At 43.1% G+C, this 24,282-nt stretch overlaps 1 protein-coding gene across 5 annotated transcripts in view; it reads left to right on the forward strand.

Moving 5' to 3' along the window:
- KANK1 (KN motif and ankyrin repeat domains 1) overlaps positions 1–24,282 on the forward strand; it is a 253,617-nt gene that overhangs the window by 214,619 nt on the left and 14,716 nt on the right. For all 5 annotated transcript variants that reach the window (XM_066257147.1, XM_066257145.1, XM_066257148.1 and 2 more), the window contains 3 exons: positions 1,083–3,752; positions 22,748–22,945; positions 23,571–23,679. In XM_066257147.1, coding sequence (XP_066113244.1) covers positions 1,083–3,752; positions 22,748–22,945; positions 23,571–23,679 — 2,977 coding nt within the window. The remainder of the gene's footprint in view (positions 1–1,082; positions 3,753–22,747; positions 22,946–23,570; positions 23,680–24,282) is intronic.

Here is a 24,282-nt window from a genome sequence, read left to right on the forward strand (position 1 = left end):
TGTTTTCTCTCGCTGCTTTTGGGTCTTTTCCCATAGCTCTAAAAATGCAGAGCTTCTGCTTATGACTCTAGGAAAATACATTCCTCTATCCTACAATTTAAACAAAAATGGCCTTGCTTTTCCAGTCGAAATGCATAGCGCAGGTCAGCAGCAAAGTCTGTGCCTTGAAAGGTTCTTGTGTTTCCTCTTCTAAATGTTTGGTTTAGGCAGAAGTAGCATTTACCCAGCACCACGTGATCCAGTGTTTGGATAGAGGTTTGCCCTTATTTCCATTCTCCTTTGCATCTGTTTGCATATACCACAGCTACAAAACAGGGCATTCTTGGGATAGTGAATGTTCTGTACAAAAGAAATCAGAGTGGAGAAAACTTTTCCTGTAGTTGGTACAGGTTTGGTTTGGTTTTTAAATGAGAAGACACAAAATAATAGAATTGAGGTTTGTCCTTTGTGTTCTTGCACCCTTGCTGCTGGAGTTAATTACTAGTCGCCTGTGTCCCAGCATTCTCAGCAAGGAAAGAGGCAGTGCCAGTTGTGTACTTGTGGAGGTGATCAGAGGCAATCAGGTGCTGGGACCCCTTAGCCACCATTTAGGCGACAGAACTCACATCCCCTGCTTACCGTATCTGCACTGACCTGGTCAATTCTGTTTTTACTTTTTGTGCCCAGAGTACATTTTACAAAATAGAAGTCCTAATGAGACTGCTATCGTTCTTAAAGAGAGGGTAGACAACCAAATAAATTATCTATTTAAAAATGGTTGTAAGTCTCCTAATGCATTCTTTTTAAAAATAAAGTATTTAGTAAGGACTTGCTATGTGCATGGCTCTTTTAAAATCATTATCTCGTTACATTCTTTTTAACAACTCAATGCTTGTTTTGTTTTTGTTTTTACTTGGGGAAACTAAATTTCCCAGAGGCTTATTAACTCACTCACCCAGAGTTGGTAAATTGTAGATCCAGGATTAGAATGTGGGTCTGTCAACCCTTTAATCATACCAGCTTGCCACACTGCAATATACACACGTTAGCTTTTTACCATTATGTGTATTACATGGCAATAAAATCTCCTCTCTCTTCCTCAGGAAAAGCAGATGATGTTGTAAATGGAGACCATGACAAGGAACAGAGAGATCCTTATTTTGTGGAGACACCCTATGGTTATCAACTAGACTTAGATTTCCTTAAATACGTGGATGACATACAGAAAGGAAACACCCTAAAAAAACTGAACATCCAGAAGAGGCGGAAAGCACCTGTGCCATGCCCAGAGAGCAGGGCCGCACCTGGCCAGCAGGGGGTGTGGACTTCCACGGAGTCTTTGTCGTCTTCCAATAGCGATGACAACAAGCAGTGCCCCAGCTTCCTTCTAGCCAGAAACCAAGTTACAGCAACACCAGTCCCCAGGCTCCCTGCCCCTCTGGAGATTTCACCCACTTTCCTTACCATCCCAGAAAGTCGACAGCTGCCACCACCCTCACCACAGCTTCCACGGCACAACCTTCATGTCACCAAGACCCTGATGGAGACCAGGAGAAGGCTGGAACAGGAGAGAATCGCCATGCAGGCGACGCCGGGTGAGTGCCGAAGGCCCAGGCTGGCCAGCTTTGGAGGCATGGGCTCCACGGGCTCTCTCTCCTCCTTTATGGGTTCTGGAAACCACAGCGCCGCCATGCACCAGCTTCAGAATGGCTACCAGGGCAACGGGGACTATACTATCTATGCCCCAGCTGCCGCCACTTCTTCCATGGGGAGCTCTATCCGCCACAGTCCCCTGAGCTCAGGGATCTCCACTCCTGTGACCAACGTGAGCCCCATGCACCTGCAGCACATCCGGGAGCAGATGGCCATTGCCCTGAAACGCCTGAAGGAGCTTGAGGAACAGGTACGGACTATCCCTGTGCTCCAGGTAAAGATCTCTGTCTTGCAAGAGGAGAAAAGGCAGCTGGCCTCACAGCTGAAAAACCAAAGAGCTGCGTCCCAGAACGACATTTGTGGTATTAGGAAGCGGTCCTACAGTGCTGGGAGTGCGTCCCAGCTGGAACGGCCCTCCCGGCCTCAGAGAAGTGGCGGGGAATTATACATTGACTATGAAGAGGAAGAGATAGAGAGCGTGGAGCAGAGCACCCAGAGGATCAAGGAGTTCCGGCAGCTCACCGCAGACATGCAGGCCCTGGAGCAGAAGATCCAGGGCAGCAGCTTTGAGGCCTCGGAGCTCAGGAGGAGCGGGGAGTGTCAGCCTCGGGAGTGCCAGTCTGTGGCCGTGGGTGCTGATGAGAACATGAATGACATCGTTGTGTACCACAGAGGATCCCAGTCCTGGAAGGATGCTGCTGTAGGGACAGTCACTGAAACGAGGAATTCTGGGGTCAGTGTGACAGAGGCCATGCTTGGGGTGACTACTGAGGCTGACAAAGAAATTGAGCTGCAACAACAAACCATAGAAGCCTTAAAGGAAAAGATCTACCGCCTGGAAGTGCAGCTTAAAGAAACCACCCATGACCGGGAGATGACCAAGCTCAAGCATGAGCTGCAGGCTGCTGGATCGAGGAAAAAAGTTGACAAAGCTATGATGGCCCAGCCACTTGTTTTCAGCAAGATGGTGGAGGCAGTGGTACAGACAAAAGACCAGGTGGTGGGCAGTCACGTGGACATAGTCGACTCTTGTGTTGGGACCTCTGTGCAAACAAGTAGCGTGGGCATCTCCTGCCAGCCCAGTTGTGAGAATAAAGTCATGGGGCCAGAGCTGCCCATGAATCGGTGGATTGTTAAAGAAAGGGTGGAAATGCATGACCAGTGTTCTGGAAGATCTGTGGAGATGTGTGATAAGAGCACGGGTGTGGAAATCAGTGTCTGTGAAACAGGCAGCAACACGGAAGAGTCTGTAAATGACCTGACCCTCCTCAAGACCAACCTGAATCTCAAAGAAGTGAGATCAGTTGGCTGTGGAGATTGTTCTGTCGACGTGATTGTCTGCTCTCCAAAGGAGTTCACCTCTCGCAGTATAAACACAGAGGCTGTCGGCCAGGTGGAAGCTGCCATCATGGCGGTGCCTCAGACCACCAGCCGGCACACCAGTACAGTTTTGGAACAAGTGAACCAGTTCACCAACACCAAAACAGCCACCCTTACAGAATCCTGTACCAACACGTCCCTCAGCACTTTGGACAAGCAAACCAGCACCAGGACTGTAGAAATGCGGACAGTGGCTATAGGAGAAGGCCGGGTAAAGGACGTTAATTCTTCCACCAAGACACGGTCCATCGGAGTTGGAACAGTGCTTTCTGGCAGTGCTGGGTTTGACAGACCATCAGCTGTGAAGACCAAAGAGTCAGGCGTGGGGCAGATAAATATTAATGACAACTATTTGGTTGGTCTCAAAATGAGGACCATTGCTTGTGGGCCTGCCCAGTTGACTGTGGGGCTGACAGCCAGCAGGAGGAGTGTAGGTGTTGGGGATGAGCCCATAGAGGAGTTCGTAGAGAGCTCCCAGCCCCAAGCTCCGTCTGGAATGATGACGGGCTTGGATCACTACATCGAGCGTGTCCAGAAGCTGCTGGCGGAACAGCAGACGCTGCTGGCCGAGAACTATAGCGAGCTGGCGGAAGCCTTCGGGGAACCTCACTCTCAGATCGGCTCTCTCAACTCGCAGCTCATCAGCACCTTATCGTCCATCAATTCTGTCATGAAGTCTGCAAACACTGAAGAGCTGCGGAACCCTGACTTCCCCAAAATCAGTCTGGGTGACGTCACAGGTAGGTGGCACTCTGAGGGATCTGGGGGATGAGAAAGGGTGGGGCAGTATATTGCTAGGAGATTAGGACTTTTTAAATGCCAGAACCATGGAGAAAGCTTTCGAATGATAATTGGTAGAATGATAGTTGAGATTGAAAACCACAATCAAATCTGTTTCTCATTGTCTGGTAGCTTCCCTGGCCTCTAGTTCAGGACTAAGGCTAGGAGATGGAAACTCAGACTAGTGCTGGCTGGCCCAGGGGCTATCTTCTGGAACTGCTGGTTTGATATGATGTCTTCCAGTTATTTATTTATTTATTTATTTATTTTTATTTTTCTGAAGCTGGAAACAGGGAGAGACAGTCAGACAGACTCCCGCATGCGCCCGACCGGGATCAACCTGGCACGCCCACCATGGGGCGACGCTCTGCCCACCAGGGGGTGATGCTCTGCCCATCCTGGGTGTCGCCATGTTGCAACCAGAGCCACTCTAGCATCTGAGACAGAGGCCACAGAGCCATCCCCAGCGCCCGGGCCATCTTTGCTCCAATGGAGCCTTGGCTGCGGGAGGGGAAGAGAGAGACAGAGAGGAAAGCGCGGCAGAGGGGTGGGGTGGAGAAGCAAATGGGTGCTTCTCCTGTGTGCCCTGGCCGGGAATCGAACTGGGGTCCTCCACACGCTAGGCCGACGCTCTACCGCTGAGCCAACCGGCCAGGGCTATTTATTTACTTGCTCATTTAATTTAGGCAGGCCTGAAAAGGGTCCTTCATGTTGTCCTGGCCAGATAGGTTGGTTGGTTAGAGCATTGTCCTAAACTCCCTCCTTCCCTCCCCTCCTTTCCTCTCTTCCTCCCTCCCTCACTAAAATCAATAAATAAAAAGAAACTTCATCTGTAATTTGTAATTACCAGTATAAATACTGGTATAAAATGTGTTTTATGGCCCTGCTGGTTAGTTCAGTGGTAGAGTGTCAGCCCAGTGTGTCGATATCCCAGGTTCAATTCCTAGTTAGGACACACAGAATGTAAGACAGTGGCTGTGGCCATGCAGGTTCACATTAAATTTGGGCAGATGGTAAAGGAAGCTGGAAAATGGGGTATAATTTCCATTTATAGAGTCTTGCAACAGCGGATGAGCAAACAGGCAGGGAAAACTGCTTCCCTGTCTCTCAGGGCTGATGGGGGGGGGGGCTCCTCCACCAAACAATGGCAAAAAATGGCCCCTCCCAATGGTGGCAGACAATCTGCAATCTACAATCTGCAGCCCTGAGGGCAAGTACTTGCAGCCTTACATAGACTATGCATGCATGGTGCTGCCCCATGCTCATGCACCAATCAGGCAAAGTATAAGAGAGCAAGCCTAACACACTTGTTTGCCCAACACAGGAGAAGCGACAATCTGCTTCTTCACCCTTCCCTTCCCCATTCCCCCTTCCCCCTCTCTTCTCTTCTCTTCTCTTCTCTTCTCTTCTCTTCTCTTCTCTTCTCTTCTCTTCTCTTCTCTTCTCTTCTCTTCTCTTCTCTTCTCCTTTTCTCTTCTCACATCCATGGCTCAATTGGCTCAGGTGCATCATCCAGATGCTGAGGCGCTAAAAAAAATCACTTGGTTACAAGCGTGGGCCCAGATGGGCAGAGCATTGGCTCCTGTCCTTACATTCCAGTTGGGGTCACATACAATAAGACCTATGTCAGTGATATGTGCTATGAAGAAAAGAACTCCAGTTACAGACTAGTGAGTAGTGGTGGTCGCAGTGGGGCTGTTTGAGATGGGGCGGTCCAGGAAGGCTGTTTGAGATGGGGAGGTCCAGGAAGGCTGTTTGAGATGGGGAGGTCCAGGAAGGCTGTTTGAGATGGGGCGGTCCAGGAAGGCTGTTTGAGATGGGGCGGTCCAGGAAGGCTGTTTGAGATGGGGCGGTCCAGGAAGGCCTGTCTGATAAGGGCCCCCAGAGCCAGAACTCTCAGAGAAGGGAGCCCTTTCCCACTGTTCATTTTGATAGATGCTTACATTTATGTTTTATTCATCCTCATCCTGCTCTTATTTCATAGAGATTCCTATTCACTCCCTGACACTTATTTGTTTGATTATTTATTTGTTTGTTTTTTAAGAGTGAGAGAGACAGACAGGAAGGGAGAGAGATGAGAAGCATCAACTTGTTGTTGTGGCACTTTAGTTGTTCATTGATTGCTTTCTCATAGAGCCTTAACGGGGGGCCGGGGGACAGCAGGTGAGCTAGTGACCACTAGCGCAAGCCAGGAACCCCACACTCAAGCTGGTGAGCCTGCACTCAAGCCTGAGGAGCCCACGCTCAAGCCATCTACCTCGGGGTTTCAAACTTGGGTCCTCAGCATCCCAGGTTGATGCTCCTTCCACTCTGCCACCGCCTGGTTAGCCACCTGCTGCCTTTTCTTTTTCTTAAGTTGAAGTTAAAAATTGAGAAATTATCCTGTAAGATTTTATGACATACAATATGTCTCTGCAAGCCTCACTAAAATGACTTCCCTTGTTACCACTTATGTATGTGTCTGAAAGCACATAAGACCATTCTAGGACTGGGTCTCATTCCTGGCTCTCCAGGTCTTACGAACCAGCATGACCTAGGGAAGCAAAGTGACCCTACTTTACATGTCAATGTAAAATGGGGACCGGAGGGCACCCATCCTGTAAGGTGGTCAGTGTGTTCATCACGGGCATGTGGTGAGTGCAGGGTAACCTTTATTGTCAAAGGCTTTGGTGGTCGTGCCGGTAGCATGTTGGATGTGGTTTCCTTTGTGGACATGCTGTATACTACAGTGTGGGTCTGGGAGGCTACGACATAGTCTCCGCTTAGACCAAAGGCTGCACGTCAAATGAATATAATTGCTTCAGGTGATTTGCATAATGTACGTTAAATTTAATTGTAATGTGAAAATGTTCATTATTACAGATTTAAAAGTAAGTAAGTTATTAACAAAAATTTCAAGGTCTGTTTTCCTTTATAGCCTGAAGGGTAGTGGTTGAAAGGGACTGAAATATATCTTTTATATCTTCCCTAGGTATCCACTTTCAATACTGAATTAATATTAGCTTTTAATAACTGTGCTGTGAAACAGATAGTTTATTGTAGAAGAAAAAATAGACATGACTGTGACAGCTGATGTGTGGGTTTTGCCCTTTAGAATCAAAGGAGACTAATAAGTGCTCAGGGGAGTCATTTCACAGTAAATAGGACTAAAATGATATGTGGACAAAAGCAAAGTCTTAAGAAACTAATAATATGTCTGTTTCCACTTCTTTTTAAAAATCATGATGTCAGACGTTGAAGTCAAAATAAAACTTTTAAAAATCTCCAGACACAGATGGTACAGTAGTAGATCATCCATTATAAAAGCACTTTCCTGCCAGCCTTCCTTCCTCCTCCCCAAAGTGAGGTTTCTATTTCACCTTCTTGCCAAAAATATTCAGCTGAACGTTTGGAGTAATCTGCCTGACACCCTGAACAGCAAAATCAGGGAGAAACTTTTGTCTGGCCGTATGACAGTGGTTTGGGGTCGATTTCCAGTCTACTGGCATTCCATGCATCTCTGTTTCAACCTGACCCTGCAAATTAACATCTAATTAATCAGCTAAAATGCACAAGAGGTACAGCATTTGTGAACAAAAGTATAAATATCTTTAATAGCACTTATTTGGTCATAGTGACAGGCAGCTCACTCTCAGAGTGCACAAGAACAACTTTTAAGTACTGCCTCTAGTTCACAGCACATTTGTATTTTCGGCATTTTGCTGTTAAAGTTCTAATGAGGAAGGCATTTGGTTAGGAATTCAACCCAGAGTATTAAATTTTTGTTACCTGGTGTTGGCTACTGAAAATGAAAGCAGCTTGATCTGTGATCCAGAGAGATTCCAGAACCTGCAAGCTGTGAAGATTATAGGCATGTCAGAATGCACTGCAGCTTACTGTGAATACCGTGGAATAGAGAATGTTGTTCATATACAGTATTTCATGCATTTCTATACCAAAAGGCATACTGGAATATAGAAAGGTAGTATTCATTTCAAACTTTCTCCCCCAAATAATATGATGGGAATTTGAGTTTAACATCTACCAAAAAGATCATATAAGTGATCAATCACCTACTTAACAAAGAAATTGTTAAGTTTGGGCTCCAAAGCCATACATTCTGGGTTCAAAATCTTTTTCTCTGCCACTAGGACAAGTTGTCTTTGTTCCCTCACAGGGTTGAAGTGAAGATTTAGTGACTTAGAGTAAAGCATTTGAAATAGTCTGTAGCACAGGGAATAAATGCTCAATAAACACTGGCTGTCATGGCAGTTATTATTTTTAGTACTTCCAAAATTGGAAATGGTGGATACAGAACAAATTGCCAAACAGAAATCATACAAATGATCTTTTTTTTTCCATCCAGATTTCTATCTTACTAATTTGAATGGCCATCACATTCTTCCTCCAATTACTATACTTCTCCAACTAACAATTTTATCGGGGCAAAAAAAAAAAAAAAAAAAATATATATATATATATATATATATATATATATATATATATACCCCCCCCCAAAAAAAAAAAATATATATATATATAAACAAACCCTGGCCGGTTGGCTCAGTGGTAGAGCATCGGCCTGGTGTGCAGAAGTCCCAGGTTCGATTCCCAGCCAGGGCACACAGGAGAAGCGCCCATCTGCTTCTCCACCCCTCCCCCTCTCCTTCCTCTCTGTCTCTCTCTTCCCTTCCTGCAGCCGAGGCTCCATTGGAGCAAAGATGGCCCCGGGCGCTGGGGCAGAGCATCGCCCCCTGGTGGGCGTGCCAGGTGGATCCCGGTAGGGCACATGCGGGAGTCTGACTGCCTCCCCGTTTCCAGCTTCGGGGGGGGAAATATATATATATATATATATATATATATATATATATATATATATATATATATATATATATAAAGCTAGAAATAACAAAACATAAAATACGTAGAATAAAGTTTCAATTCAGGCTCATTCTGAATCTGTATGAAAGCTCAAAACGAAGCCAAAATTAGTGTAGTAGTGTACGGTCTAGGAAATAGTCTTAAATTTGACTACAGTTGAAGATTTGCGGGTATAATGCAAAGGAGCATTATTTTTAGCAGCCTTATTATGCCTACACTCCTCTTCATTTTCTTAAAGTTATAGCAAGTATGTGCTCGTAACCAGTTAGCAGTTCAAAAGAGCATACATTGGAGACAGCTTCTCCCTCGTGCCCTTGTGGGGTAACCCCGTCTGTTTGATTTGTACAAGTGTGGGTGTGCGCAGGGCTCTACTTTAGAGGCGTGCTCTCTTTTTTTTTAACAAAGTTGAATTCTACATATTCTATATTTTTCACATAAAAAATCACAAACGTTATTCCGGGAGTTAGAAACAATGCCATGGTTTTTATGCAGATGGAATTTGGTGGTGACCAAAGATGTTCTATACAGTCCTTTTTAATTCCTGGGTAGTTGAAGTTTCATGTGATATATGTATATTACATATATACATATATAAATTATAATATATATATTATATATATGAATTAAGTTAAGAGGGTGTAAGTTTCTGTCCTCACAGGAACCTTGGCAAAAAATGTTTATGCTTCCTGTAAATCAATTGGATTGTTTTGGTTTGAGACGTGAGATAATATTTTTCCCCCTTTCCCTCTAGAAGAGGAAAGAGAAGAGAAAAAATTCTAGACAAATAACTTGCAGTTACAAATACTCTTAAGTAAATATGGCTGTCTCTGAGGAAATACAAAACTCTTTAACGCTGGAACTTAACTGCCTACCATATGATTTATAGAAAATTCATCTCATAGTCAAACAGAAGAACTGCATTTTAAATCAGCTTCCATATTTGCAGTGTTAGTTATCTTAGGTTTGTTTAAAAGTTTATGAACTTGAAGTCATTCCCATAATTGCAAAGCAATTTCATAGACAGAGACATGAGCCAAAGCAAAAACAGGGAAATAAATCGTTACAAAATACCATTTCTAGTTAGTTTTCTCCTAGTTCAAATAATTACCATTTACTTGTCCCAGTTTCTATTTTTTATCATAATTGTTTTTTTTTAATAAGTGTTTACGAGAGCATTAGAATAAGCCAAACAAGGCCCTGGCCAGTTGGCTCAGCGGTAGAGCGTCGGCCTAGCGTGCGGAGGACCCGGGTTCGATTCCCAGCCAGGGCACACAGGAGAAGCGCCCATTTGCTTCTCCACCCCTCTGCCGCACTTTCCTCTCTGTCTCTCTCTTCCCCTCCTGCAGCCAAGGCTCCATTGGAGCAGAGATGGCCCGGACGCTGGGGATGGCTCTGTGGCCTCTGCCTCAGGCGCTAGAGTGGCTCTGGTCGCAACATGGCGACGCCCAGGATGGGCAGAGCACCGCCCCCTGGTGGGCAGAGCGTCGCCCCCTGGTGGGCGTGCCGGGTGGATCCCGGTCGGGCGCATGCGGGAGTCTGTCTGACTGTCTATCTCTATTTCCAGCTTCAGAAAAAAGAAAAAAGAAAAAAAGAATAAGCCAAACAAAATATGTCTGGAACCCTGCATTATGTAGTAGAAGGCCTGCTGACCCGGAAGTCAGAAAAGCTGACTTCTGGTCCTGTCTGCACGGGAACCTACCTGGTGTATCAGTTTAGACAGGGAGAATTTGAGCTACCATGTCCTCCTGTGTCATAGGAAGAGTGAATTAGATTTTTCTTGTTTGGGGCTCTTTAAGCAGAATTTTTCTGCAAAAGTAGCACTTCACCAGGCTGCTCATCAGATTCAGCTGGTGAACTTTTCCAAAATTCGTGGGTTTCCTGTTGCCATCCACCACCACCATCTCCAACCACCAAATAGCCACATCCCAGACCCTATTTTAGGGAAATACTGTTGGAATAAACAGCCTTAGAAGAGTGAGGCTTCTTAACCAGGGGTCCATCGCTTGGTGGACACTTCTGTGTTTGGAATTTTTGTGAAGAATTTTGTCTCAAAGGGGACAGCTGACCCTCAGAAGGATTGAAATTATAGATGTGTTTCAGACTTTGGGAAAAAGCACTTTGGCCCTGAGCAAAATCTCTTACAAAGTTTAAAATCTGTTCACCACCTTGGTGAGCCCCTTTGTTGACATTCATTAGAAAATCTTCCTCTATTTAAACTGATCATTTTCAGTGGGTATTAGTGGAATGCACGTGCAGTCTGGGGAAAAAGTGCAGGTTTACTCTGACATTTATATTATGAATGAATCCTAAAATGAGCAGTTCATTTATGGCTTAAGCACAGAGATTGGGTGGTTTTAAGAACTGAGATGGCTTTGAGTTCCTGGACATCCATTTATAAATGACAAAGGGAATTGTTGAGTGTGGATGATGGTTACAGCTGTTTATTCTTCTTCTAAACAGCAAGTCGTTCATATCTCAGTAAAGATGTTTCAAGCCTGCTCTGTACCCATCTCCATTCAGGTCAGTTGATAGCTATGCATTCAGGGTCGACTAGATGCAAAGTGTGGTGCTGCCTCGAAGAAAGTGTTCTGGACCTTGAAGAACTTGGAAACCAAGACATGTGGCAGAAATAGGAATGATAACCTATGGTGGTATATGTTAGCCACCAAATAACGTACAAAGTGCTCGAAGAGTTTGGCTGGAATCAAGGCCTCTGAGTTCAAGGGAGTAAGTCAGTCGATGATCTTAGGGAACAGAGGAGGCCTGTAGCTGAACACAGAGCATGTCTGCTTAACCCAATTTTAGTTCATGCCGCTTCTCAGTGGGTTTTCTGGGTTGTTTTGGGATGGTATGCAATTAAATGTGGGTGGGATTGTGGTGAGGAAGAATCGGATTCTTAACCTACTCTAGCATTTTAATTTCTAAGTACCCACTTTTAGATACATTCATAACAGCTGCCTGGCATTTTCACAGAAAAATATTAAAATGTCCCTAGAAATGATTAAACTGCAGCTCTGACCATTTGAGTTTTTGATCTCCAGTTTGAGTTGACTGTATGTTGGTGACCACATGTATTGGCATGTGGCCAGTGCTTGGGAGGTGATCCTAGAATCAGAAAGGGATTGTCCTTTCTTCATCAAAGTTACCCACTTTCCCCAAAAAACTCATGAAAGGTATCCAAAAAAGGTAATTCTTCATAAATAATCTCCGTCTGTTCCCCAAACCAACATGTGGGCTTGAGCAGAATAAATTCATGCTGATTTTTCTTCATGGAAAAACTAGAAATATTATTTCAGATCCCTTTGAATTCTTAACATTTTAGGGAAATACCTAAATCATTGCTTGTCCTCTGTTATAATTCAGAAATTTCATCTTATCAAATGATCTAGATTCTTTAAAAATATCAGTGTTTAGATCAAAATTCATACAATCACATGATTAATTAGCTAGCCACACTGTTTCTAGTTGTGTTTTCAGAAAGTACTTGACATTATAAATAAAAATATGAGCATACCAGAAGAGTCGGAATGTGTGAACAGAGCAACTTTTTAAATCTATTTTATTTTTCAAAATCAACTTTTAAACAAATTTAGTAACAAAATATACTAATAGCTAATACCCATTCTAGGTGAGTAAACATGTCAGAGGAAACTAGAGAAAGTGGTCTCTTTGAAACTCCTCCAGTTCTATTTTTCATTGAATTCTTTTTATTTATGAATTTGAGAGAGAGAGAGAGGGGGAGAAACATTGATTTATTGTTCCACTTATTTATGCATTCATTAGTTGTTTCTCGTATGTTCCCTGACGGGATTGATACCCACAACGATGGCACAATGGGATCATGCTCCAACTGAGTTACCCAGCCGGTAGAATTTTTTTTTTTTTTTTATCAAATAATTTGTTTTTAACATTTCTAAAAATAAAAAATGTTTTCAAGTTATTTTTCATTATAGTTTGCCTTAGCTAGTATAATTATTCATGTATTGATCACTAAGTACACTTGAGAAAGATACTGCTTCAAAAGTGTTCTTATTTTCAAACACTGAGATTTCTGTCACTTGCTGTCTTTTAGTCATCACTAATCTGGTCAAGTTGTAAATTGAGATTCGTGCTTCATTGGCATTTAAGGCAATTTTGAGTTCATTACCAAACGTAGTTGCCCACTCTACTATTCTCTAACTCCCCAGTGGTGTCTGTGAATACAATTATCACCTGCTAGGAGTTTTGAACATGTAGGCCAGAGTGCCAGAATTCCAAAGATGGTTTGTGTTACTCTTGTTTTACCTGTATTGTTTCAGTAGTATTGATTGTTTGTCATGAGTTTCAACCATTAGGAGACCAGGTCTGTTAACCAAATTACCGGTGTTTCCTAAGAATTCACACTATCCAGGTTGATGGATTGAAACCAGATGGAAGTCTGAACTCTCATTTTCAGCAGTCAAGTTTTATTTTTATACTGGTTAATTTATTCAGCAGTTCTCAGTCCTGGGTGCTCATTAGAATCAGGGAGCTGTTAAAAAAAATATTTGACATTTGGGCCAACCTGCAGATAGCTCATTATATCTTTATTTTTAAAAGCTCTGCCTCCAAATCGGGTGATTTTAAAGGGCTGCGGAAGCTGAAACCATTGTATTTTCTTGGCTGCTTTATTTCAGGCTTTCTTGGCTTCACTTTCCTGTGTTTTGCTTCAACACAGCAGTCATTTGTCGCACAGCCTTATGCTAGTGCACGTATCATTTAGTGTGTGCCCTGTAACTCTGATAGGTTTATCAAGTTCAGGCCTTTCTTTAGGGGACATTTAAGACCAGCTAGAGTTTCAGTACCATCTAAACAACATTTTCTGGCACTAAAGGTAACAAATTCTTTGATTTCAGTGAATGAAAACTAGTTCAACATTTAGTGTTTTCTGCTTTGCTAGTTGGCCTAAGGAGAGTCCCCGCGACTTTCCGTTGAATCACATAGGCACTGATTAAAGGCTTCCTATTGGCGAGTGCTGTTCTGAGGAGTGAAGAGGAAACCGAGTAAGAACAGAGCATAAAGGGGCTCAGGAAGCTTATATTCTCAAGGAAACTCACGTGAAGCAGAGAAATCAGAGCACAGGACCTACTTTGGTCAGGACAATGAAGGAAAAAAAGAGGTCTCAGTGCAATCATGTTGTAGGAAAACAGTATAGAGGGGAAAAAATGGGCGCCAAGTCTTGATTAGAGTGTGGGTAGAATTTAACTGGTGAAGACAGCTGATATTCCAGTCCTGCAAAACAGTCTAGTGAGGGCCCTGGCCGGTTGGCTCAGTGGTAGAGCGTCGGCCTGGCATGCAGAAGTCCCGGGTTCGATTCCTGGCCAGGGCACACAGGAGAGGCGCCCATCTGCTTCTCCACCCCTCCCCCTCTCCTTCCTCTCTGTCTCTCTCTTCCCCTCCCGCAGCCGAGGCTCCATTAGAGCAAAGATGGCCCGGCGCTGGGGATGGCTCCTTGGCCTCTACCCCAGGCGCTAGAGTGGCTCTGGTCGCAACAGAGCGACGCCCTGGAGGGGCAGAGCATCGCCCCCTGGTGGGCGTGCCAGGTGGATCCCGGTCGGGCTCATGCGGGAGTCTGTCTGTCTCTCCCCGTTTCTAGCTTCAGAAAAATACCAAAAACAAAACAAAAAAAAAAAACAGTCTAGTGAGGAAGGGCACTGACATGGGAGTGAATAAGTCACCAGAGCATTCTTAGTGAGTAGATGGTAGTAGTTGAGCAGAAAAAAAATCCCACAGGCACAAAGAATCTATCCACATTCATCAAGAAGGACACTCAAATGCCTGCTTGAGTGGTTGGACCTAGATTGGAGAAGCTTTCCAAAGCTCTAGTTTATGAAACTAAACTATGGTGAAAAGTGGTTTGGCCCTGGCCGGTTAGCTCAAATGGTAAGAGTGTCGGCCTAGCATGGGATTATCCTGGGTTTGATTCCCAGTCAGGGCACACAGGAGAAGTGACCATCTGCTTCTGCTTCTCTACCCCTCACCCTCTCCTTTCTCTCTCTCTCTCTCTCTCTCTCTTTTCTCCCACAGCCATGGCTTGATTGCTTGGAGAGAGTTGGTTGGCCCTGGGCACTAAGGAACGGCTCCATGGCCTTGCCTCAAGTGCTAAAATAGCTTGGTTATTGAGCAACAGCCCCAGATGGGCCGAGCATTGCCCTACAGGAGGCTTGCTGCATGAATCCCAGTCAGGGCGTGTGCAGGAGTCTCTCTACCTCCCCACTTCTTACTTAGGAAAAATAAAAAGTAAATAAAGAGAAATGGTTGCCTCTGGGTGGGGAGATAATCTGGAAAGGGGTGTTGGGCATATATGGATTTACTGGGTTAGAAACGTTCTGTATCTTAATTAGGCAAAACCAACACTACACTTAACGTCTTTTCATTTTATTATATGTAAATTATACCTCAATTTACAATTTTTTTTCCTTTGTTTTTAGAGAGAGAGTCAGAGAGAGGGATAGATAGGGACAGACAGGAACGGAGAGAGATGAGAAGCATCAATCATTAGGTTTTCATTACGACATCTTAGTTGTTCATTGATTGCTTTCTCATATGTGCCTTGACCGTGGGGCTACAGCAGACTGAGTAACCCCTTGCTCAAGCCAGCGACCTTAGGTCCAAGCTGGTGAGCTTTGCTCAAACCGGATGAGTCCGCACTCGAGCTGGCGACCTTGGGGTCTCGAACCTGGGTCCTCCGCATCTCAGTTCGACGCTCTATCCGCTGCGCCACTGCCTATTCTGACAATTTACAAATATTTTTAAAAGCCATGTTTAAAAAGAAAAATAGAGAACCTGTGAATAAAAGACTTAAAAAACCATAGCAACCAGTGGAAATATAGGACAGGGATTCTGATTTAAACCCTATTTAAAAATTTTTAAGAGACCGTTGAAGAGAGTTGAGTACTGACCAGATGTGTGGTAATCTTAAATTACCTTTCTTTAGGTTTAGTAGTTTTAGCATTATAATTATTTTTAACAGTTGTTTTAGGAATATATACTAAAATATTTATGGATGAAAACAATAGGATCTCTAGCTCTTGCTTCAAAATAATTCAGTGTAAGTGGATAGAGGAACTACAGATGAGACAAGATTGCTCTGATCATTGTTAAGCTGATGATGTGAACACAGGTATTTCTTTTACAAATAATTTTTTATTTTATAATTATAGTTGACAAACAATATTATGTTAATGTTAGATGTATAAACCAGTGATAAGACATTTATATACCCTATGACAGTGATCGGCAAACCGTGGCTTGCGAGCCACATGCTGCTCTTTGGCCCCTTGAGTGTGGCCCTTTGGCCAGTTTAGGAGTACCCTAATTAAGTTAATAACAATGTACCTACCTATATAGTTTAAGTTTAAAAAATTTGGCTCTCAAAAGAAATTTCAATGTTGTACTGTTGCTATTTGGTTCTGTTGACTAATGAGTTTGCCGACCACTGCCCTTTGAAATGATTACCTTAATACGTCTAGGACTCATCTGACACCATGCTTAGTTCTTACCATATCAGTGACTCTGTTCCCTGTGCTGTATTTTACTCCCATGACTGTCTGTAACTCTCAATCTGTACTTTTTATTCCCGTCCCCTTTTTCACCCATTCCAACCTCCTTCCCATCTGGGAACTGTCAAAATGTTCTCTATCTATGAATCTGCTTCTGTTCTGCATGTTTATTTTGTTTAGATTCCACATATAAGTGAGATCATATGGCATTTGTCTTTCCCTTTCTCCACAGCTCAGTGCCCTCTAAGTCCATCCGTGCTGTTGCAGATGGCAAGATTTCATTCTTTTTTACAGCTGAGTCCTGTTTCATTGTAGATATGCACCAAATCTTTATTCAGTCATTTATTGGTGGAAACTTAGGTTGCTTCCATATCTTGGCTATTGTAAATAATGCAGCAGTAAACATAGGGGTGCACATGTCTTTTTGATTCAGTGTTTTGGGTTTCTTAAGATAAATACCCAGAAAATGGCATTGCTGGATCCTTTGTTGTCTCTTGTTATAGCCTTTGCTTTAAAGTCTATTTTGTCTGGTATAAGTATTGCTACCCCAGCTTTTATGTTTGTTTACATTTTCATGAAATATCTTTTTCCATCCCTTTATTTTCAGTTTGTGTGTCTTTTGATCTGAAGTGAGTCTCTTATAGACAGCATATGTAAGGGTCTTGTTTTGTTATCCATGCAGTCACTATATGTCTTTTGATTGGAGCATTTAATCTCTTTGTATTGTTGATAGATATATATTTATTGCCCTGTTATTCACATTTTTTTTCCTTCTTAACCATTTGAGTAGTGAGGTTTTTTTTTCAAAAAATGAAATTAGTTCCAGTTATAGTTTTATTAACTTAAAGTCATGGTTGTTTGATAACCAATTTATGGAAACAAGAACATACATTTGCCTTTTTTTAATGTTGCCTTACACATTTTTAAAATAAAAGTTTTTGTGCGATCGTACTCTGGAGATCAGGAGGCACGAGGACATACATGAATGTTCATTCTACTCAAAGGGTTAAGACCCTTTAGCTTTTTATTGCCTGAGAAGCTCTTTATCTGTCCTTTGATTCTAAGTGATAGCTTTGCTGGGTAGAGTAATCTTGGTTGTAGGCCTTTGCTTTTCATCACGTTGATATTTCATGGTAATCCCTTTTGGCCTGTAAATTTGCTGTTGAGAAATCAGCTGACAGTCTTAAGGGAGCTGTCTTTTAAGTAACCACTTTTCTTCTGCTGCTTTTAAGATTCTCTTTGTCTTTAATCTTTGGTTTTTTAATTATGATGTGACTTGGCCAGGCCAGGGCCTCTTTGGGTTCATCTTATTTGGTACTCTCTGTGCTTCCTGGACTTGTATGTCTGTTTTCTTCACCAGGTTAGGGAAGTTTCTAGCCATTATCATTTCAAATAGGTTTTCAATTCCTTGCTCTGTTTCTTCTCTTTCTGGCACCCCCTTGATGTGAATGTTGGGACACTTGAAGTTGTCCCAGAGGCTCCTTAAAGTATCTTCATTTTTTTGGATCCTTTTTCTTTTTTGCTACTATGATTGGGTATTTTTTGCTACCTTAGCTTCAGAATTACTGATTTGCTCCTCTGCTTCATCTACTCTACTATTTATTCCCTGTATTGTACTCTTCATTTGAGTTAGTGTATCCTTATTTCTACCTGATTCTTTTTTATGTTTTCTATCTCCATTTTTATGTTTTCTATTGTTTTGCAGAAGTTCTCATTAAGTTCATATACTCTTCTACTGAGTTCAGTGGTACAGCCTACTTGGTCACCTGAGCTGGACACTCCACTTGTATGGTTCCCACCCCAGCCCCATGTCAGCTATGTGCACACTCCTACTGTATTTAAGCCTTTATTGCTGTTAGAATGCCACAGAGCAGGCCTGACTTCAGCAGGACTCTGGTTCCCAATGGGTTTGCTTTTTTGAGTTCACCCCCTGAGTGTATCACTCATGCAGGTGGTTTGGTGGTGCTTCAGCAAGGTCTGAAGCTGTCCACCAGGTGTGCTGGCTCTGGGGTCTCCTGGGAGGTGCAGGCCAAGGCCAGCTGCTGCCTGTGCTCTGCCTGAAGCCACCTGGCTTGAGCTATAAAGCAATCACAGATGGCTGCTACTTGTGCTAGTCTTGGAGGTACCCAGAGAGTTTAACCTGTAAGCTGAAGCTGGCTGCTGGTTGTGCCCGGCCTGGGACCACTTAGTAAGAGGTATGGAGCACTCCAAGGCCAGATGCTGCTTATTTGGGCTTTGTGAACCTTTGGAAGATTTTAGGGAAGTCTTCAGCATAGGACCAAGACAGGCCATTTGTGTGGGAAATCCAATGGAATCAGCTTGAGTGGGCCTGCAAGTTGGGGTGGGGCGGAGTCTCAGGGAATCACCGTGTTAGCCAGGTTAGTGGAGACTCATATATAGTGCCTTCCTAGTTCTATAGCGGGAGGGCTCAGCAAAGGAACAGTGGCTTCTGCCAGCACTTCTGTTCAGAAGAAAGCTGCTCCTACATATACACCCCCACACACACACCCTTACTCCCCCAGTTCCCATCCCTCCAAGTCCCCATTCCCCACTCCCACCTAAACCAGATAATTCATTTTCTCCCTGGATGTCCTTCCTAGCTGCTGCTCAGTGCTTATGAACACAGGGTTTCTTATAATGTTATCTTCTTTTGTACATGTTTAAGATTTTTAAGTGAGAAGAGGGGTGATAAACTCTCACATGCACCCCAACCAGGATCCACCTGGCAACCCCCATCTGAGGCCGACGCTCTGCCCATGTTGGGCCATGCTCACAACTGAACTATTTTTAGCACCTGAGGTGGGATGCTTGACGGAGCCATCCTCAGCACCCAAGCCTTTGTGCTTGAATCAGTCAAGCCATGGCTGCAGAAGAGGAAGAGAGAGAAAGGGGGGAGCATATGGTTGTCTCTCCTGTATGCCCTGACTAGAAATCGAACCCAGGATTTCCACACATCAGGTCCACGCTCTGTCCAAGTCAACTGGCCCAGGGCCAAGATTTCAATAGTAATAAAACTGTTACTGTATTTGCATTTTAAAAATCATTGTTCTTGAATGGGAAAATGCTTAGTGAGGTGCTTCTCTAGGAATAGTGTTCTGGCACTGAGTATTAACTACTGAGCCTTTTTAGAGGTTACTGTAGTAATTTCAAAGTAATGAATGAAGATAAATGCCTTGCTTTGTTTATTTTACTTAAAATAAGTCAAAGGCAGCCCTGGCTGGTAGGCTCAGTGGTAGAGCATCAGCCTGGCATATGGATGTCCTAGGTTCAATTCCCAGTGAGGGCACACAGGAGAAGCGACCATCTGCTTCTCCACTCTTCCCTCCCCTCTTTCTTTCTCTCTTCTCACTTTCTCTTTTCTCTCTCTCCCCCTCTTGCCCTTCCTTCCTCACCCCCCTCCCACAGCCATGGCTGATTGGCTCCAGTAAGTTGGCCTTGGCCGCTGAGGATGACTCCTGGCCTGCCTCAGGTGCATAAATACAGCTAGGTTGCCAAGCAACAGAGCACCATCCCACAAGGGGCTTGCTGAGTGAATCTCGGGGTGGGGGGGTGCACATGCAGAAGTCTGTTTCTGCCTCCCCTGCTCTCAATTAAAAAAAAGTCAAAGGCATTGTAGACATGTTATATTTGCTGTTTGGGGATATATCAGGTCATGGGGCATTAAATACTATTTAGAGAGCTGCATTCAGTATTGTGTGTGTGTTGAGGTGGGTGGTGGATTTGTGAAGGAACCACCTGGGGGCTCCCTATGCCTTCAGAGTTAGAGGAGGGAACATCGGGCTGTTGATTAGTGGACAAGTGCCGTTCACAGATTTACAAAATTTGAACTCTAGTCTAGCACTGAGGCCTCTAGCAAGTCACTGAACCTTCCTTGTCTTCAGAATTTTTAGCTTGGAAATATGAGAATTAGAATTTCGATGATCTCTGATCCCTCACATTGAACATTTTTCCTCCCTCTACACTCTGTGCTCCCCCCCCCTTTTTTTACACAGTATCATTGTTTTGAACTGTAATTTTCAAAGTAGGCCATCTGCATCAAAGTGTCTAGTGAATGGGTCAATGAGGCTGCTAGAAATGCCCAGATCTAAAAAATTATTTTCTAGCAGCAAGTGCCTGGGCATCTGCATTTTAACATATCCCAGATGAGTCTATAAACAATGGAGTTTGAGGAAAAAAGTTTTATAGGTTACTACAGTTTTTTTCTTTCTTATTGACTCAAAATTCAATCAGTACTTAAATTTCCTCTAAGGATCTAAGGAATTTCAAAGCTTTTTTTTAACAATGTTATCATATTCTTACCATATGATATTGTTATGGGTAGATTTCAATTTTGTATTTGTGTTACTAACTTGTGTTTTATAATGCATTAAAAATAATAGAGACACAAAAAAAGAAAAATATAACAACCTCTAATTCTTTAGAATTACAAAAGTAGTGTGAAACAGGTTGGTTGCATATCCTTCTAAACTTTTTTTATATGTATACATATAAATAAAATTACTTACCAAAATAGATTTATTTTCTTCATACTATTTTATAAACTTTTTAAAAACTCACTAACACATTATGCTCATCTTTCTTTTATTTTTATTTTTTCTTCTTTTCCAAGTAAGAGGAGGGGATATAGAGACAGTTCCACAAACCCCGTCCGGGCCACAGCTCTGCCTGTGTGAGGCCATGCTCAGCAACCGAGCTGTTATTTCTAGAGGCTAAGCCTCCACAGAGCCATCCTCAGCGCCCTGCTTGAACCAATCGAGCCATGGCTGTGGGAGGGGAAGAGGGAGAAAGAGAGAAGGGGGAGGGGTGGAAAAGCAAATAGTTGCTTCTCCTGTGTGCCCTGACTGGGAATAGAACCTGGGACATACATACCAGGCGCACACTCTGCCACTGAGCCAACTGGCCCAGAACTCATCTTTTTATCTTAATAAATGTCCACCTACATCAACATTTTGAGTGGCTGTATGGAATTTCTTTATGTAAGTGATGGAGCTTACCATATTTCCCCATGTATAAGACGCACTCCCCCCCCCCCCCCTAAAAATTTGGGGTCTAAAAACTGGGTGCGTCTTGTACAGAGGTTGTAGATTTTTTTACTTGCATTTCCCACATTTTTGCGCTTGTTTTTGCGCTCATCGTTGAAGATAGTGATTTCTCATCAGACACAGATAGGACAAGCTAATGGATAGGAGTTTTTTACAGTGAGGAGTTGTATTTTATGATGAATAAAACCTGAGTCCAGTAACTTTATGTAATATATATATTTTTTTAAATTTCGGGCCCCAGAATTAAGGTGCGTCTTATACATAGGGAAATGCCGTATTTCACCAGTTTCTTAGTGGCACTCTGATATCCAGCTCTTTTTATTGTTTTACCCATGGAAATAATGAACATCCATCTGTATTTTTTGTACATCCTTAGCGTAAAGTTTCTGGAAATCAAATTGCTGAGTCAAAAAGTTTTTAATTCATTTTATAAAAGGGATTTTGAACACAGTGAACTAATACTATAAGGAAAAATGGCAAATACAGGGAAAAGTTAAAATCACCATAGCTTTCAGATAACTTTTCTCTTTTTGTGTGTAAGTATATTAACAGGTTTTAATAGGATCATACCATATAGTGAATTTTAATATCTGATTTTCTCATTCAACTATATATTGTAAACATCTTTTTTTGTCAGCCACGTTGAAAATTCTATGATATATCTATGTACATTAATTGCATAATCATCCAATTTTTCTGCCTAAGTCAGTGAATAGATATTATATACCTCACATATGCAGAAGCAATCTAATAGATGAAGTAAGAGAAGCAAAGTTGATTAGAACTGTTTGGTGCCCTTATAATATTTATAGACTGGAATGGTGTCTCATGCAGTCACACAAATCGCCCTGTAGTATAGATCTTGTAAGAGGGTGTGGAAGACAGACTGGGAGAGTTCAGTGATTTTCAGTTAGGGACAAGGAGGAAGGCTCTGAAAAGGAAGCGATGGAAGGGTTTGGCCATGTGGGGGTGGAGAAGAAGGAGCAGGCCAGGGAGATGTTGGAAGTAGGTGCATCTTCTGGGATACAGTCCCCATCCCAAAAAGGACCACAGGTGTAGGAGGGATATAAACATTAAGTATTAAGTTGGTGCCAGGTTGCAGATGATCTAGAAGATCTGGCTAAGCAGTGTGAACTGTGCTTCCGGAGTGGCGAGCTTTTTAGGTTTCATTTTAGCAGGAGTGAGGATAGGAGTTGAGCTGCAGGAGTGTTGCTTTGCAGCGGGGCGGGGGACAGTCAGGATGCTACGCAGGTGGCCCAGACAATGGCTAAGTGTAGCAGCCAGAACAGATAGAATGACAAGCTTTGGCAGATCCGGATGTAGTAATAAAGGAAAAGATTAAGAGTCAAAAAGGCCTTGGGGGTTTGAGTTTCGGTGGCTTGGATAGTAGTAGTTCCTATTTAGGCAAAAAGAAATTGTGGGAGAAAGCACGTGAGAAAATGATGAGCTACAAGAATTGTGTTTTTTAACTGTTTAGCCCATTTTGTTTGGTCCCAGTGTCACCCACTTCTACACCCTTCTCCTTCCTGACAGGAAGTAATTTGGAATGTGCCTGTAAGTGTGGAGTCCTTCAGTCAGGAAGATCATTAAATACTCTGACATCCCGACACGGACTAGAGGTGCCATTCACAGAAGGGGAGCCCAGCGGCAGCCAGGACGCCGCCCCCCGCCAGGAAAGCACGCTGTCTCCAGTGAACCTGACAGATGACCAGATAGCTGCTGGCCTTTACGGTAACTCCTCCCTCAGTCCTTCTCAGCATCAGGATTCCAGGGCCGGCATTGCCGGCATTCCAGTCTAATGTCAGTGTGCCTCATAAACTGACCTGAAAGAACAATACACGGTTGTCAGGAAGGTAGACCCACAATAGCTATAAGATGACTAAAGAAAGAGCTATGTTATTCCCTTAAGAAAACTCACCTCCTGATATGAAATATTGTAAACAGTGTTTCACTCTTTGACATTCTGGAAGGCATAAGTCTTTTTCCAACTGAAGAGAAATAATAATAGTCCTTATTTTAGTGCCTGAATGGTTTTTGAAGATAAAGTGAGACATGACATCACTTCATAAACAGTAAAGTCTGATACAAACGCTGGCTGTAACTGCTTTTGTTGTGTCTAGAAGCACTAATGGTTTTCCTTCTCCGTAAAGTACGTTATTAATGGAACTTTGACTTATTTTCTTTGCATGCACATAATTTTTCAATGATTTTGTGCAGGTTTCTCATATATACAATGCCCAAGATCTATATTTATTTGCATGAAGAAAAAAATAACTATATGAAGAAAGATGACCTATTTGCTTGTATGAGTATGAGTTACATTCATTTTGATCACCTTGATTTACTTTTTGCACAGTATGTACAAGTAATGAAAGTACTCTGAAGTCCATCATGAAGAAGAAAGATGGCAACAAAGATTCAAATGGAGCAAAAAAGAATCTTCAGTTTGTCGGCATTAATGGAGGGTAAGGAGAAGTGGTGGTGCTAGCAGTTATACATGGTCTGTCTGTCTCCTTTGCCTCCTGCCTAGTTACATTTAAAGGTGCCTAGCCTGGGATGCTGCCACATCTTGGTGCTGGAAGACTCCCTCCTCAGAAAGGTGCATTTGGGCTTCTCCTGTCCTCTTCTTGCTATCTTTAAGGATGTCACCCTTGAAAGAATACCTAGTGGAACTGAGCCATTTACATCTTCTCACCTCCTACCTGAAAAAAAAAATAGTCTTCAGCAAAAGCAGCAGGTTTCCTGCACTATTGGACAACTTGTACTTACCTGTATGAGAACTCAGAAAGAAACAGAGACTGAGAGCATCGCTCCATGGCCATGGTAGTCATCCACTCCTTCAGAACGGGTTGTTTGACTTGGCTCTCCATGTTTACAAACAGAATTGTAGGGCCTTTCCCCCTGAAAAGCAGCCTGGTCCTGCTGTCAGTTCTTTACTTTCTAAATAGAATGTTTCTTGTTGCTTCTCTTCTAATTGGCACAAGTGAATAGCTAAGGCTGTTTGTCCTCCGACAATTAAAGCAACTAATCCATCAATTGACATATGACCTCAACGAAAAAGCAGTCGG

The sequence above is a fragment of the Saccopteryx bilineata genome, chromosome 2 (assembly GCF_036850765.1).
Source record: "Saccopteryx bilineata isolate mSacBil1 chromosome 2, mSacBil1_pri_phased_curated, whole genome shotgun sequence".
NCBI classification, from domain to species: domain Eukaryota; kingdom Metazoa; phylum Chordata; class Mammalia; order Chiroptera; family Emballonuridae; genus Saccopteryx; species Saccopteryx bilineata.